This window comes from Sarcophilus harrisii, chromosome 4, assembly GCF_902635505.1.
Source record: "Sarcophilus harrisii chromosome 4, mSarHar1.11, whole genome shotgun sequence".
Taxonomy (NCBI): domain Eukaryota; kingdom Metazoa; phylum Chordata; class Mammalia; order Dasyuromorphia; family Dasyuridae; genus Sarcophilus; species Sarcophilus harrisii.
Window position 1 is genome coordinate 49,031,581 of NC_045429.1, and position 15,977 is coordinate 49,047,557.

Genomic DNA, 15,977 nt, shown 5'->3' on the forward strand with positions numbered 1-15,977 from the left:
TTTCATACTCATGAGATTGTCTCTGAGAATGGACACATCCATCTCAGGATCAGGTTTGGTCACCTATGATCAGTCAGAGAAACACAGATCACAAAATATCACCAGAAGCCCAGGTTCAGACTCATCTTGCTGAGTCTTTCATATATTCTGCAATTGTTATGAGAAGTCAAAACTGAGGAAAAACTACTCCCTTTTAAAAGTTCATTGAACCATCAGCTCTTCCTGCTCAATGAGTAATCAGGTGATTGTGGCTTTGTTTTCCACAATAATCAGCTAAGTATTCAGCTAACATGTATGGTTGCCTGGACTCAAAAAGAGTAGCTTTGCATATGCCCTGTTTTATATACAATGATAAATGTACTTTTTCTAACAGTTTATAAAATGACCCACCCATATCCTCTCATTCTCTGTGATCAGACTATGATCTCCCATAACTCCTGCCCAGAAAGTCTATCCAAGAGCCTTCCTCTAGATCTCTTGACATTACATGGATACCAATAAAGCACAGGCAGTCCATTATTTGTTTCTTCTTCTCTACATGTAATCAGTGAGGTAGGTAGGGAGTGCAAGTACTTTCTCAGTTTCATAGCTGAGGAAATTCAAAGCTGAGGTCATGCCTTAACTGTCAACATTAGAACTCTTATGCTCTGTTATGAGTTCTCTTTCAACTGCACAATGCAAGCTAAAACATTTTGTGCAATGAAATGTGTCATGCAAGTGCAATTATTATCTACTTAACAGTTCTGTTTAAGGCAGGATTGAGTTGTTCTTTTTCTTCTGGGTGCACAGAGTCCCTTGCACCCCACCTGCTACAAGGTTCATTGCTTCAAAGTCTCCTTTTGCTATAATATCCCCACCATAACCAAATTCAGCTCCTCCCAGACTAGACAATATTAGCCTCATGAGATATGTATGTCCCTTGAACAATGGAAAATTTTTTTCTCTCTTTTTTTTAAAACATTTATTTTTAGATTCACAAATGTTCAAGCTTCAAAGAAAATGAGTTAATGCCTAAGATGGGTCCAATTTGAACAGACCAGAGTAATCACATCCTGTGGTCATATAACTCCAAATAAGTGGGAGAATGTCCAGAATACGACCACTAGAATAGTGGAGGACCTTAAATCCAAGAGAATTAAGTGAAGAAACTGGAGACTTTTAGTCTGACGAGTAGACTTGGAAGGGAAGAGGTGTCTAGAATTAAATTTTTAAGTCATTTAAAAGAGGGATTAGACTTGTACTATTTAGCGCTAGAGCTTGGAATGAGGAAAAATTGGTGGAAATCATAAAGAGGAAAATTTAAACATGATGTTAGGAAAGAACTTTCTAACAATTAGAGCCATACAAAAGCACAATGGATTGCCTTGAAGGAGTGGTGAGTTCTTGGAGGTCTTCAAGCAAAGACTGGAGGACCAATTGTCAGATAAATTATAGTGAAAATCCCGTTAGTGTATGCATTGGACAATTTGGCTACTTGAGGTCTTTACCAATTTTCAAGCACTATGATTCTGTGACTTTAATCTCTGTGCAATACAGCACTGGCTCTCAAACTTTTGTCCTATTATCTTCATAATATTACAATTTATTGAGAATCTGTCCAAAGAATTTTTGTTTATGTGTTTTATACTCATAGATATTTACCACATTAGAAATAAAAACTAATTTTGAATTTGTAGACTTTTAAAAAAGAATGCTAAGTGTAAACTTCTTGGGAACATAGGCTAGAGTATAAGGAGAGAAAAATAGACTACATAGAGGTGAAAAGAGATGCCATTACTGTTCTATTTCCTTTGTCCTAGATTCTTCTTCTTGGGTTTCTCAAACCATCTGATCTCTCCTATCACCAGTTTCTGTAGGATTCATGGATGTTTCTGGCAGGATCCCTGTTCCTATGTCTCCGGACACAAATTATTTCAGTGCTTCTATCAGAGAAGAATTCAAATTTTTTCATAAATGACAAATCTCGTGGCACAAATACAACTGGGACACTCTTTCAGATCAGTGGGGCTGATTAGGACAAACCTGGAATTTGTTTCTTCACTTTTCCGCATTGCTTGGGGATTTTGTTACTGCTGGATAACAAATGAGGCTGGGATTAGAACACCTGGGTTTTTGGATCTGGCTCTGACAGCAGTATCCTGTGTGTGCTCCAGTATAAATCATTTTTCTTCTCTTGGAGTTTCTCCATCTGTAAAATGGGACAATTCTTGCATTACTCTTTCTCCCAGAGCTAGGGTTATCAATTGTTTAATAGATAATCATAGCTGTGAATAGGCTCTTAACAAATGAGGCAGGTGGGGGAAATGCTCCTGAGATCCCGAATTACCTTTAACAATCAAGTCTGGAGATGATATAGGGGATGTAGGCTGAATGCAAACATGCAAACGAGTTGGAAATAACCTTGAGATAAAGTAGAGAGGCAGTTATGTTGAGTTCCTCTTTTCTAATTTCGAAGGTTTCACGTTGAATTCTATCAGTAAGTTTAAAGTATCAAGAGATCCAGACACTCACCAGGATGCTGTTATGGGACTTTGCTCCCTGGGCTCCTATCCTCTCTCCTACGAGACTGTGGGCAGCTCTGCTGCTCCTGGGTAAGAAGTGTGTTTGAGCATTTGTGTGTGCTTACTGTCTTGGTGCCTGGTTATGGGCTGCTTTTGAATTTTTAAATGTACATCTGTCTATGGGGGAAAAAAGGAGGCACAAATTAATGTACCCCTATAATCTGTGCTATTCAGATTGACCACAATCTTAAAAGAATAGGAAAAGAAGGAAGGAGGAAGAAAGGGAGAAAGGGAGGAAGGAAGGAAGGGAGGAAGGAAAGAAGGGAGAAAGGGAGGAAGGGAGGAAGGGAGAAAGGGAGGAAGGAAGGAAGGAAGGAAGGAAAGAAGGAAGGAAGGAAGGAAGGCAAGAAGGAAGGAAGGAAGGAAGGAAGGCAAGAAGGAAGGAAGGAAGGAAGGAAGGCAAGAAGGAAGGCAAGAAGGAAGGAAGGAAGGAAGGAAGGAAGGAAGGAAGGAAGGAAGAGAGGAAGGAAGGAAGAGAGGGAGGGAGGATTAAAAGGGGGTTTATATTGACTTTACCATTTTAATACTGTTAAACTAATGGTCAGAATTGATTTCTGAAATAAGTGAGTATTCAGGAGAGATTTGAATAGCTTGTCAGGAAATTTAATGGAAAAAAGTGTGGAAAGTTATCCAGGATGTCTTATGAGGAATACAGGCACAGGGCCTGGGTATAAAAGACCTGGAATAAGTTGAAATTACAGATGTTGCTGAGGGAAGTGATCAGAATAAGGGCTTTAATGGTGAAGATTAGTCTTTGGTTGTATGAGAAGAGCTAAAGAAGACAGAAAAGAAATCTGATTAGAGACTCAAGTAACCAACCAATTAACAAGCATTTATTAAGCATTTACAATGGATCAGGCATAATGCTGGTGATGGATATACAAATACAGAAAGGAAAGAGGCAACTATATCTAAGTAAGTGTACACTGAATATAACAACAATAAGTTCACTATGATTTGAATAAGGAGGTTACTAGGACTTAGAAGAAGGTAACCAACGTGATTCTTCAAGGTGAAGCTTCAGCTGAGTCTTAGAGGAATCCTAGGATACTAAGAAGAGAGGAGGAGCAAGTGCATTCCAGGCATGGAGGACAGAAAGGGCAAAGGCACAGAGGTGGAAGATGAAGTAACAGTTCGACTAGACTGCAGTGTGTGTGAAGAACTCTAATGAATGGAAGGTTAAGTTGAGATCAAGTTGTTGAGAAATTTAAATGACAAATTGGAGTGACTATATTTGATCGTAGAAGTAATAGGAGAGTCACTAGATCGGTATTTAATTGTAGGATACAATCAAATATGGAGGATTTGGGATAGATGGAAATTGAGCTGGAGAAGATGGGACCAAGGTATGGGCTTGTGAATGGGTTGTGTGTGTATTGGAAAGAAGGGGAAGAGACCACTGGCTATAGTAGGAGGGTGTCTGAGAGAGATAGAGATGGTAGAGGGAAAGAGATGAGAAAGAGAGAGAGAGAAAGAGAGAGAGAGAGAGAGAGAGAGAGAGAGACAGAGAGACAGAGAGAGAGAGACAGAGAGAGAGAGAGACACACACACACAAAGAGACAGGGAGAGACAGAGAGAGAGAACAAGAGAACCTTTATGGACTAAAAAGCAGAGTAAATGTGGGACAGTAGTCCTGAATTTTGAGATAAGGGTGGAAAGTGGCTTTTGCAATGACCAGTAAGGATGGGAGGCAGAAGGATAGACTGAAGACAAATATTTACATTACCTTAGAAATTCTGAGGTAGCATCCCCTTAGAAATTCTAGGGGTCACCTAGAAAGAGATGCTTGATAGATACTGGACTGGAGAGAAGACAATGGGAGGTGGAGGTCAGAGTCATGTGGTGGTAGCCTTCTGTGAGGAAAGGAATTCAAGACTGTAGGGGAAGGTAAAATCTTCCTGGGAAGCAAAGAGAAAGAAGCAAAACCAGCAACAGAATAGAGGAAACCTCATCTTGTTCCCTCATAGAATCAAAATCCCAGAGTTTAATCTAGACTAATCTTAATTCCCTTTGGTGTAGTGAAGAAGGTTGGGTTTGGACTGAGAGGACCTGCGTTAGAATCTTGGTGACTTTAGACATATCATAGCTTCTCTAGATTTCAGTTTTCTCATCCCACCATTCCAGTGCTTGATCACCAATCTCTGATTTTTTACAGGAACAGCTGGTAGTCGAGTTGGTGAGTTCACTATTGCCCTCTGTGCCCCTCATCCTTCTCCATTCTTCAGTGTCTTAGAAAAGCAGAGTCAGTAACTCAAATGAGTGAAGAATTTATTGAAGGAAGCTTTTCCTTGAAAGTGGTCATTTTCTGAGGGGGGGGGGGTGGAGATACAGATGAGGGTGGGAAGGGTTACATTTCTCTAGGGATACATTCTACTGTCCCAAAGTGCAAACTGTCCTCTTGGGTCACGTTGTGCCTCAGTGTTTCAGAGAGAACCAATGACCCTGCATTATGAGGAGGGATCACCTCCTGAGAGTGTCAGCAACCATGACAAGGAGGACTTCAGGACATCAAGCTTCAGCTCTCATGTCAGCCAGACCTCTGGGCCAAAATCAGAAGGATACTCCTATGAAAGATCCAAGGGCTTTGCTTTCAGTAATCCCTTACACTTGATTGTATCATATGGTAAGTGAAGTTCCTAATCTAGTTGAGAGTTCCATCTCTCTACCTGTCACCATGCTTAGGATCCTTCCTAGCTTCAGTCAAAGCCCTCTCCCAACCCCAGTACAAACCTCAGACCTCACCTCCCATCCCAAACTTGTTCCAGCTCAACCTTGGGATCCACTAGCCCAGTTATTTCTTCTCCTGCCTTTCCTGTGTCCCACTTCAAAAGTCACCAGATTAGCCTTCTCTCTATCCCTCAGAGTGCTAGGGTCTACTGTCCTGGCCAGGTTTTACCTAACACTAAGTGGAGGCTCTGGCTCTGAAAATATTTTACAAGATTCAGTGGAAGGGGGGAAAATTGACCATTAAGGTAAGAAGTTGGACATCTCCTGCCAATGGAGTTTGGGCCATGGCAGCCAGATGGTGCTGAGGGAATGGCCGTGGAGATGGGCTGGTGGAAGAAAGGGGAGAGATGTAGTATATGAGGGGAAATATGGGGACCATACCCTGCTGGATGCCAGTTAGTGGGTAGGAGAGCTCTCTGTGCTGCTTATTCCTGTTAGTTCCATTACTTCTGTTGCCACAGACATTTAGACTAATGTCCTCAGGAAACTGTCCCTAGCAACACAATAGCCTCTCATCTCCCCCTTCTCCAACTTCCTCCACAACTCAGGAAGGATCTAGCACTGCAGGGGGGCAGCCCATCCCCCACCTGCCAAGGGGCCTGAGGAGCTGGAAACCTCAGAGAGAAAGTTAGGGGATCCAAGGCTGGGAAAGTCATAGAGATAGATAGAGGAGGGAATAGAGAGAGACAGAGATAGATAGAGAGGAGGGGCATAATCCTGAAGCAATGAGGTGACTCTCCCTATCTTGGACTGCAGATTGGCTGATATTACAAATTCCAGTCCAGCCGGTGTTTGAGGGAGACCCTCTGATCCTTCACTGCCTGGCATGGGGGGAATGGCCTCTGTCCCAGGTCACCTTCTACCGAGATAGCTCAGCCTTGGCCCCCTCTGGACCTGACCCAGTGCTCTCTATTGATATGGTTCATGCGGTGGACAGTGGCCACTATCACTGCAGTGGAATCTTCAAGAGACCTGGCCCTGGAGCCAAGAAGGCAGTTCCTGTATTCCTTAGAGTACAAGGTATGAGCCGAGGTGGGGATCAGGGATGTTCTGGTACTGTGAATGTTAGGGAACCAGTGACCCAACCTGGAGCTGGGGGATGGAGAGGTAAATGGAAGCTACTTCAGTGTCCACAGATGAGCCACCAGAGTAAAGTTGGATAAAATGTGCTCTCTAGCACCTGAGACTTGCTGTCCATGGGCTGAAACTGAGAAGGTCATTTAAACAAGAATTAACATTTGTAGAACAGTTTGAGATTAACTAAGGAGTTTCATGCACATTTCTATTGAATTATCTTCTCTGTATTTCAATCCCCATATAAATGTGCAAATTTGCAGCATCACTCACTACCCATCCATCCACCCACCCAGTCTCTTCCAATTCACATGGAATGTTGGATAGGATCTATGGCCAGGCTCAGGAGTGGCTGAACTCCTAAACAATTAACTTTCAGAAGACTTTTGCTAAAGCATGAAAGAACAACCTCTCTATCTCCCCTTTAAGATTTTTTTAATCCCATTATTCTATTTTCCATACTTTGCCAGAATTCAATTCAATTCGCTCCAAAAAATACTTAGTAAAAGTGCCTACTATGTTCCAAGAAGCAAAAAGTAGTGGCTAGACAGCTGCCCTCAGAAATAGGAAGCTTTGGATTCAAGTCTAGCCTCATATATGTTGATTATAAGACAAGACACTTGAACTGTCAGTGTTCTAGGTTTATAGTGTCAAACTAACACAGATGGATCCCTTCCAGTAACATATTGACTTAAAAAGTTCCAAAAGAACATTACCTATGTTGCATTGTATTATCATTTATTTTGTTAAACATTTCCCAATGACATTTTAATCTGGACCAATGATCTCCAGGCAATTCTCTAAGTACCAGTTTCAGAGAAGGTATCAATCTATATGGGTATATAGAGGATTTTCTCAGTCCATATCAGTGAAGTCACAAATTGAGTCCTTATCAAGTATTATGCCAGGATTACAAAGACAAAAGAGAAGCAATCTTTGTCCATATGGAATTTATATTCTATTGGGGAAATATAACAAGAATATAAGTAAGCAAATAAAGTATATTTAAGGTACTTTCAGGCAGGAGGAGAGAGTGGTAATATTCTGAGAAATTTTCCAACTCCTCATTTTAGTATGAGTACCTTATACTAGTAAAATGTTTAACAATCAATTTTCCTAAGGGAAAATTGTATACATAATATACTTTTAAGTTTAGTTTGCATTAATAACATTTTCTCCATTACTTTATTAAGTTTAGACAATCAACAAAACAATAAGTCAAGTTCTGATTTGTAAATCTGCTTATTTCCAATGCACACTGAAAATTTAGCAATTGGCTTTTAGGAGGCCCATTCTACTGGCTTCCAGTATATCTGTTAAATCCAGCTAGATAAATAAAACTAGGTAGATTGCTTGATAGACAGATATATACATATACATATATATATACATACATACATACATATAGATATTAAATTTATCTATCTATATTTATATATACATATCTATCTATTGGTAGATAGACAGGAGAGATCAATATTCATCTATCTATATATACTTATTTAAGGATCTGTCTTTCTCTCTCTGATGACCCATATCTACTTGAAGACATGAACCTTAGCATTCAGATAGACCACAATCTTCAAAGAATAGTGATCCTTTCAAGTAATTCACAGCTGAAGAGAGATATCTTGGTCTTTCTGGAAGAGGGAAAAGGAGAAGAGAGGGCAGAGGATGGGAAGAAATCTCAGAAGTGGAGAAGGGGTGTGGTGGGAATTCTGCTTGCCCTCTGTGATCAGGGGATGGGTGGTGTTTACCATCACAACCCCTTATCTTCAGAGCTCTCCTTTCTCACTTCCTCCTGTACCACCTGCCTTCTCCCCAGAGCTATTTCCACCTCCAACAATGACAGCAACGACCTCCACACAGCCCCAGGAGGGGAGCCAGATGACCTTGAGCTGTGAGACCAAGCTGAGCCCCCAGAGATCAGTCTCTGTGCTTCACTTCTCTTTCTACAAGGATGGCAAGATGGTTCGGGCCAAAGACAGGTCTTCAAAATACAAGATCCCAGGAGTGCAGCTGGGAGACTCCGGGTCATACTGGTGTGAGGCAGCCACAGAGAATGGCCACATTCGGAAACAGAGTCTCAAGCTTGAGATTCAGGTGCAGAGTGAGTATGTGGGGGACCAGGAGTGGAAGGGAGGGAATAGGGTTGATTCCCAAGGTACACACACACTCCCCTGAGAAACTGGCTATACAAGAGAAGTAAAAGGGGAAGATAGAAAGCTCAGGAGAACTTCATTTATCCAGATTCAGGATCCTGTGATGGGGAGAAAGTCAAAGAAAACTCTCTATCTTCCTTAGTCTTCCCCACTCCAGTCTCATGGTTCAAGAAACAACTTGTAGATAATGAGTAAAGAAGACTGAAAGCCATCTTGCTTGAGGACTTCTGCAATGGCTAAGGCTATGATTATGGCCATATGTGCAGAGACCACAAAGGCAAGGATCAGCATGTGGTACTCTGCTCATCCAAGGAGTCCAACCTCTGGCAAATCTAGGGACTCAAAAAGGCTGGTCCAGATGAACATCTCCTTAATAAAACAAAACAAAACAAGACAAAAAACAAAGACAAAGGCTGTTTTATTGATGTAGTTTAAATCCAGAAAGACTAAATTTCTGAGACAATTAGGGTATAATGGGGTCTTCAGTTTTCTATTCTTTGATAATACTGAGAAATGATTCATACAACCTATGTAATTAATGGGGTGAAGGTGGTGAAGCAGATAGAGCACCAAGCCTACAATCAAAAAGACTCATCTTCCTGAGTTCAGATCTGGCCTTAGACATTTACTAGCTGTATAACCACGGGCAAGTCACTTAATTCTGTTTGCCTCAATTTCTTTATAAAATAAGCTGGAGAAGGAAATGGCAAACCATTCCAGTATTTGTCAAGAAAATCCTAAATGGGTACACGAAGTGTTGCACATTACTGAACAACAATGCAATAAGGTTGTAGACTTTTCCAACTTCTATCTCTTCCCCCAATATAAATTATGATCAGAGGGGTATAGTCATTGTTGATCCAAAGAAAAAGAAAATATCTATCCCCTTCCTTACCTCAAATTCCTCCTGCTAGCCAGTTCCCTTCAGCTTCAAGGGGTAATAAAAAATTCTTCCTGTCCTTGATTTTTATGGTAGTTTCCAAAGTGCACAGCAGCTTGGAGGAAAATAGAATTAGAAGAATTGTCTTCAACTATTGCTTCCATTTCATCAATATGCTCAGTTATGTCCTAGATTGCCCTAGCCTTTCCTTATCCCTCATAATTATGATACTCTCTGTGTATGTGTGCATGAAAGTGTGTGTGTGTGTGTGTGTGTGTGTGTGTGTGTATCTGCATCAGGGGAGGAATAAAATATATAGGAGGGATAGAGCTCAGTAAATCTGGAATGGCAGTTCCCCTGGATCATTTTTCTGCCATAAGTCAGGGTCCCATAATATCTAGCACACACTAACCTGAGAGAATAGAGGTTTCCCTATCCTCAAAAATAAAGTTGTCACTGACCTTGCAACAGAGTATTAACCCTACCCAACTTCTGTTTAAAGACTTTTAGCATCTTTCAATAGAGTCAATTGCAGGACACTCTCAGAGATAGACATAACTGTGAAGAATAAAAACCCTTAAGGACATCTCTTCTAGGCAGAGATTCCCAAGGAGCCCCTTTTCTTTCCCTTCTGACAGACATCAGCTCTGCAGTATGAGGACCAGCATGGTCCAGAAGCCTGAGCTAGCTCTGTTTCTATGGTTGGCAATAGGTAACCTCCCTAATGATAGAGGATAATGTGCTCATCAGGGTGATTAAGAACAATCATCATCTTTCTGATCCAGAGATACATTGCACCAACTTTCTGTTAGTCTGCAACACTATGACTTGAGTTCTACATTGTATTTTCTAACAGATTCTACTTCAAGAAAACCTGCCAGAACAACAGCTCCATTTACTTCAGATCCACGTCCTGAAAAGTCAGCAGCTCCCAAACCAGCTCCTCCAGATCCTAGAAGCCCTCCTCCACACAGTCCCCCTTCTTCAGGGAGCCAGTCTTCCGATGGTTCATGCTCCAACCCTTCCCTAAAGATGCAAGATCCTCACCTGAACTACCAGATGCAAATCCTGATCAGTGACATGCAAAATGTGAGAACACTGCTGGGTCATTTGGTAATAGAACTCAGAGAGTTCTTTGACCATCTTAAATCCAGGGCTTCAGGAACAGCTGAAGGCAAAGGTCCCAAAGCCCATGGGGCTCCAGGAACTTCTAAGGGTCCACAGAGGGAATAAGCTCGAGGCTGACTCTCATTCTTATAATAAGATCTGGGTTTTATTGAGCTTTGTTCCTATTCATGCTTTTCCACAATTCTAAGTGGGGAACATTTGGTCAATTTTTTGTGTGTGCTTAAGTATCATGAAATGCATTCTTTTAATTCTGGGATCCTATGGCAAGAGAGTTCTGGGGAAGACTCTTACTGAGCACCTCCCTCCATCCCCACATGAGACACAAAGGCCACCAGATGACTATGAAGATAACCAGACTTTTCTGGACGTATTGGCTCTTATGTCAATCACTATAGTTTGAATGGAAGAGTTTGAGATAATGCTGTCAGACCTCTCACTGCTAAGATGCTATAACTTGTGTCTGATACAGGTATATCCACAGAGAAGATAGCTCAGAAAGTATTGTTAAGTTACCCAGATAACATTGACAAAAATGTGATTCATTAATCAGCATCAAACTTTCAATATTCTCTATACTGAAGACCTCAGGTAGCTAACAGCACAGCCCATTCATCATTCAAGACTTCTCTAATGTCACACACTCAAGATGCCCTGAGAAAGCCATCCAGAAATATTAGACTTCCTCAGGCCATCTGATTCTATCACAAAACAGTTGCATTTGAGTCATTAATAATCTTTCCCTTCAAAACAGCTTTGTAACAGTAGTAGACTGGATCAGTCTAACAAACATTAACCCAGAAATTTCTGTTGTCTTTTATCAGCTCCTCACAGGCAATTTAGAAGAGGATTATAGGTTTCAGGATGGGAGGGAACATGAAGCAATAGAAAAGTTAAATAACTTTCTTAAGGCTGCACACCTAGTAAGTGGAAGAGGCAGGATTCAGTTCTATGTCTTCACATTCCAAGATCAATGTTCTTTTCCATGTGCTACAGAGAAAGGCTGATGAATTGCTTAGACCCAATGTCTGAACCAACTTCCTTAATTTAACTGTACAATAATTCTCAGTAGGTTCAGGTAGTCAGGCATAGCATCCTTAACCAGGGATCTACTGAGTTCAGAGCTCTCTCTTGGACATTGGGAAGACACCAACTCTCTCCTCTCAGGGAGCTGTATCACAGATGGGGCAGATGAGATTCATATAAACAGATGCCTCAAAATAACATCTTCAAAAGCATGATTTAAAATACATAATACATAAGGACTTAAGGATGCATATTATTAACTCAGCCAGTGGAAGCCTGGAGAAGATGAAATTTGAGTTAAATTTCTAGACAGCATTTAGACTCCATAGCTCAAGGATTCTTAAAAATATCATCATTAGTCTTAAAGGTTAGAAGAAAGATATGTAGAGAAGGGAAGATGTAGAGACATAGGGACCTAAGGTGAAGATAAATCCCTACCACCTTAGAAGGTACTGGTAATAAATAAGTATGTATTTGCTTTTATGTCCATATTGTTTTTGAGTCTTCCATCTAAAAATAGGCCTAAGTGTGAACAAGCCTCAGGGTCAAAGGAAGGCTAGGAGAATTCACACCTTGAAGGAGGGGTTTCAGTGTCCTTTTTAGGGATATATAAAAGGCCTGGAAAAGGAAATCTCCAAATTTCTGTATGCTGAAAGTAGAATAATGAGGCTGAAGGAAAGACCCCAGAAGAAAAATGGAAGGGTCATGGCTGGCATATTTGAAGAGTCAGAGGCTCATCTCTGCGTTATTTGCTTGGGTGAAGACACTCAACTAATCACCCCTGGATGTGGACATACTATTTGTTTGTCTTGCCTTAGCAATGAAACCCTTCTATCTTCATGCTGTACTGAATGCCAGAATTTCTACCAGCTGGATGCTCAGGCAGATATGGCCCTGCACCTTGAAGGAGAAGGCATATGACATTATCAGAGGAAGAAGATTCATTATACAAACTTATTCCTAGAACAAAATGTTTGAAGAGGAAGATTGTACAATATCACTTTTGGAAATGCCAAAATCATCTAGCAGGACTCTTTTCTTCCAGTAGAATGGTAGCATAAGCAAATATTTGTGCAGAGATATTGAGGTGGGTCTAGATTGTGTTGAATCTATTGTATTTAATAAACTTGAAAAAAAACTATACTAAGCTTGGGTTCACTCTTCCTAAAAGACAAAAGTGATATTAAATAAAATGTACCATTGAAGTATTGTGAGGTAACGTTTGCACTTTTGTTCTTGCTATATCTTATAAATAAATAGTCTTTTGCAAAAGCTAATTGTTAACTTGTTTTCAATTCTTTCTCCAATGACTTTTGACACATCTGCAGGTTCTTTGCCTGCATGATGATGTAGTTCATCTGGGGCAGGGAATTTAAATTGATCAAAGGTAACTAGTTGCCCTCTGATTCTCTCCTTGCCAAACTGGATATCCACTGACATTTTGGTACATCATTTTTCTTCTGTCATTACCAGTACAAAAGCCATCCTCATTGGTAGGAAAAATAGAAATAAAATTAAAATTGAATAGTTCTAGTTTCTTTTTCTTGTCAATGATCTCTATCTCACCTATACTAAAGCAAGGTCTTATCTTTTCTTTGTTCATTTTTTCTTCCATTATAGCTAAAAAGAATACCTATTTAGAAAATTTTCTTTCATTTTCTTTGTCAGCTCCAGTTTATTATGAGCTTAGTATTTCTGACATTATTTTTACATGACTATGCCATTTTATTATAGTCATCCTCCATGTAAAAACATTAATTTTACTGTCATTGCTTAAAATGTGAGATTTCTGCCCTAAACCTATATGGTCCCAGAGAAATGGATCTCTTCAATGACATTCTTGCAAAAAAAACAAAAAACAAAAAAACCACCAAAAAAAAAAAAAAGAAGAAGACATAAAATAATTGTAGCTATATCTCATCAGTGATATTCTTGGGGAAAAAAAAAACAAATCAGAAGACAAAATAATTGTAGCTAATGGAAGGATGGCTCCCAAGTTTTTTTCAGAGGCAAATAAAAGAGTTGGTAGGATTGCTCATCTTATTACCCCAAAGCAATAAGAGTGATCATCATGACAGTAAAAAAAAAAAAAAAAAAAAAAAAAAAAAAGACTACCTTGAAGATAATTCCAAATTATGTGTCAACATCTGTTACAGAGGATGAAGAAAAGAAATTCCAAGAAGAACTTGTCAAGATATTCAAAATCAGCTCAATATACATCTTGATGCTTAGTGTCTTCCATGGGAAATTAGGGAACAGGGAATAAAAACATCATCAAAGACTGAGAAAGAGGGCAAAGACTTGTAGATTACAAAGCAACATCACATCTGGATATCAGCAGTACTTTGAGATTATAGTGGGAAAGAGTTGGACATAGTGGACATGAACAATCTCACCAAAAAATGAAATTGAGTATCTTAACAGGTAAGTAACAACTGATTATAAATGTACATGTCATGTGAGGATCAGCTGCCTTTAGGTAATCAAATCATTAATGGATGAGAACAAAGGTCAAAATCAACACAAAATTAGAAAGAAATAAAAATATGGTAAGAAATTCCAGAAAATTAGAGCAGTTTGAACTCCATTTAAACAAGCCTTTTGCTGTCAAAAATTAGAAATGATTAAAACTTGAGTCATTTATTCCAATTATTCTGATTTCTTAGAACAGTTTAAGCAATGCAAAAGTCACTACAGTAAATTCTAAAAAGACCAAGAAATCACTTGAATAAATAAATGCTTTATCTTCTTGCCAAGTGGAGACACATAGAAGTCAAGCACCACACAAATTTAGAATTCAGGGTAATGTGCAGTTACAGAGGAGGATGATAAAATCCTATGAACAGTATCACATCACAAAATAATAAAAACACTAGGAGGGAAAAATACTCTTTAGAAGGCATGACTGGTATTAATTAGTTAAACTAGAACTTTAAAAAAAAGTACTTACATGTAGCACCTTTGGGATCATTCCCCTAACTCACTTTCAAATTTAAGGCTTAGGGTTTCCAGATCATAGCTGACTTCTGTTGTTCTTAAGGTTCTAGGATTCACACTGAAGTGTATCTAGTACAATTGCTATGGAGGCCCTCATGAAGTGCTCCCAATTAGGGCCAGCAAGCCTAATTAGCCTTTTTGTACAAGGTATTTACTGAGAAGGGATAATTAATGAGCTGCTGCAAAATAGTCACAAGAAAGCTTTTGGGGCACAACACACACACACATACACACACACACACACACACGTTAATGAGGAGATTGAGCCCAAATGAAAAAGGCAGTGGTAGTGAGGTACAAGTTTGGCAAAAGATAACTCATGATTCTTAGAATAAATAAGAAAGAGGAAATTGTTTGTTTTAAATGACCCCTGTTCTTCTACTTACAGTCTCCCAGGGACATAGAGGAATTTGGGCATTTCATGATTGATCATTTTGATGTAGCTTTAATTCTCCACTAGGTATTCTTGTTGTAAGGGAAAAAGTCAGTGCAAATTTAAATGTTTTATTTTTTTTTCTGGCTCATATTCTTCCTTTAATTCATATGCCATTTAACACCACACCTAGATGACCTCTCATAGTTTCTCCTGCCCTCCTCCCCCACCAACTAAGCCCCCACCTTTTCTGGCTCAACCCATATTATATCCAATCTCCTCATAAGGTCAAATTCCTTTACAAAAAAAGCAGTTTCCAGGTGATCTGTGAACACTACCTATCTACTATATGACTTTTAAGATTAAGGTTTCCCATAACTGGGATAGGAAAAGAAACAAAATGTACTACTTGCTTATCTCTTTGTTCCACTGCTACACATGGAGGACCCTTCTCCCCTTTCAATAGATCAGAGCTCATGACTTTTTTCACTTCAGTAGTAAAAACCACTTTATGCCTAAGAAGTCCCTTTTGTGAAGGAAGAGGAGGAAGTCTGGAAAACTGAAAATGTTTACTCATTCAATTTCATCAATTCAGAGATTTCCCAATTTGAAAATATCTACAACATATCTAGTTAAGCATTTAATTCCTATAGTCTTTGCAGCCTCAGCACTAAGAAGTTAAGTGACTTCCCTGGAATTAACAATTAGTATGTGTTTAAGAGGCAAGGCTTGAACTCAGGCTTCCTTGATACTAAAGTCATCCCTCCATCCACTTTGCCATGTGACTTCTCCAGAAGTCATTGTCTAATTTTTGCTTTGATGGTAGAAAAGTGGAGGCTTATTAAGACACCTAATGGTGTATACATCAGAGATTTTAAGCACTTGACTAACAGCACTCCTGAGTGCAACCATTTTAAAATCCAATTGGGAAATATTTAACAATAAATTAAAAGAATTTAGAAAATGTTAATATATGGTTTACTACATCACTATGAGAGTACAGACAGCCTTATGTAGGAAATGCATAGATCTTATGTGGCCTGTTTCTATTT

General features: G+C 39.5%; 1 protein-coding gene across 1 annotated transcript; it reads left to right on the plus strand.

The window, feature by feature from the left end:
- The first annotated feature begins 2,442 nt into the window (after positions 1-2,442).
- FCRLA (Fc receptor like A) lies at positions 2,443-13,047 on the plus strand. The gene is made up of 6 exons (XM_012547609.3): positions 2,443-2,591; positions 4,717-4,737; positions 4,981-5,184; positions 6,045-6,308; positions 8,188-8,472; positions 10,261-13,047. Exons 1-6 carry the CDS (start codon positions 2,516-2,518, stop codon positions 10,635-10,637), a joined length of 1,227 nt encoding a protein of 408 aa, XP_012403063.2. The 5' UTR covers positions 2,443-2,515; the 3' UTR covers positions 10,638-13,047.
- Positions 13,048-15,977: the final 2,930 nt, after the last annotated feature.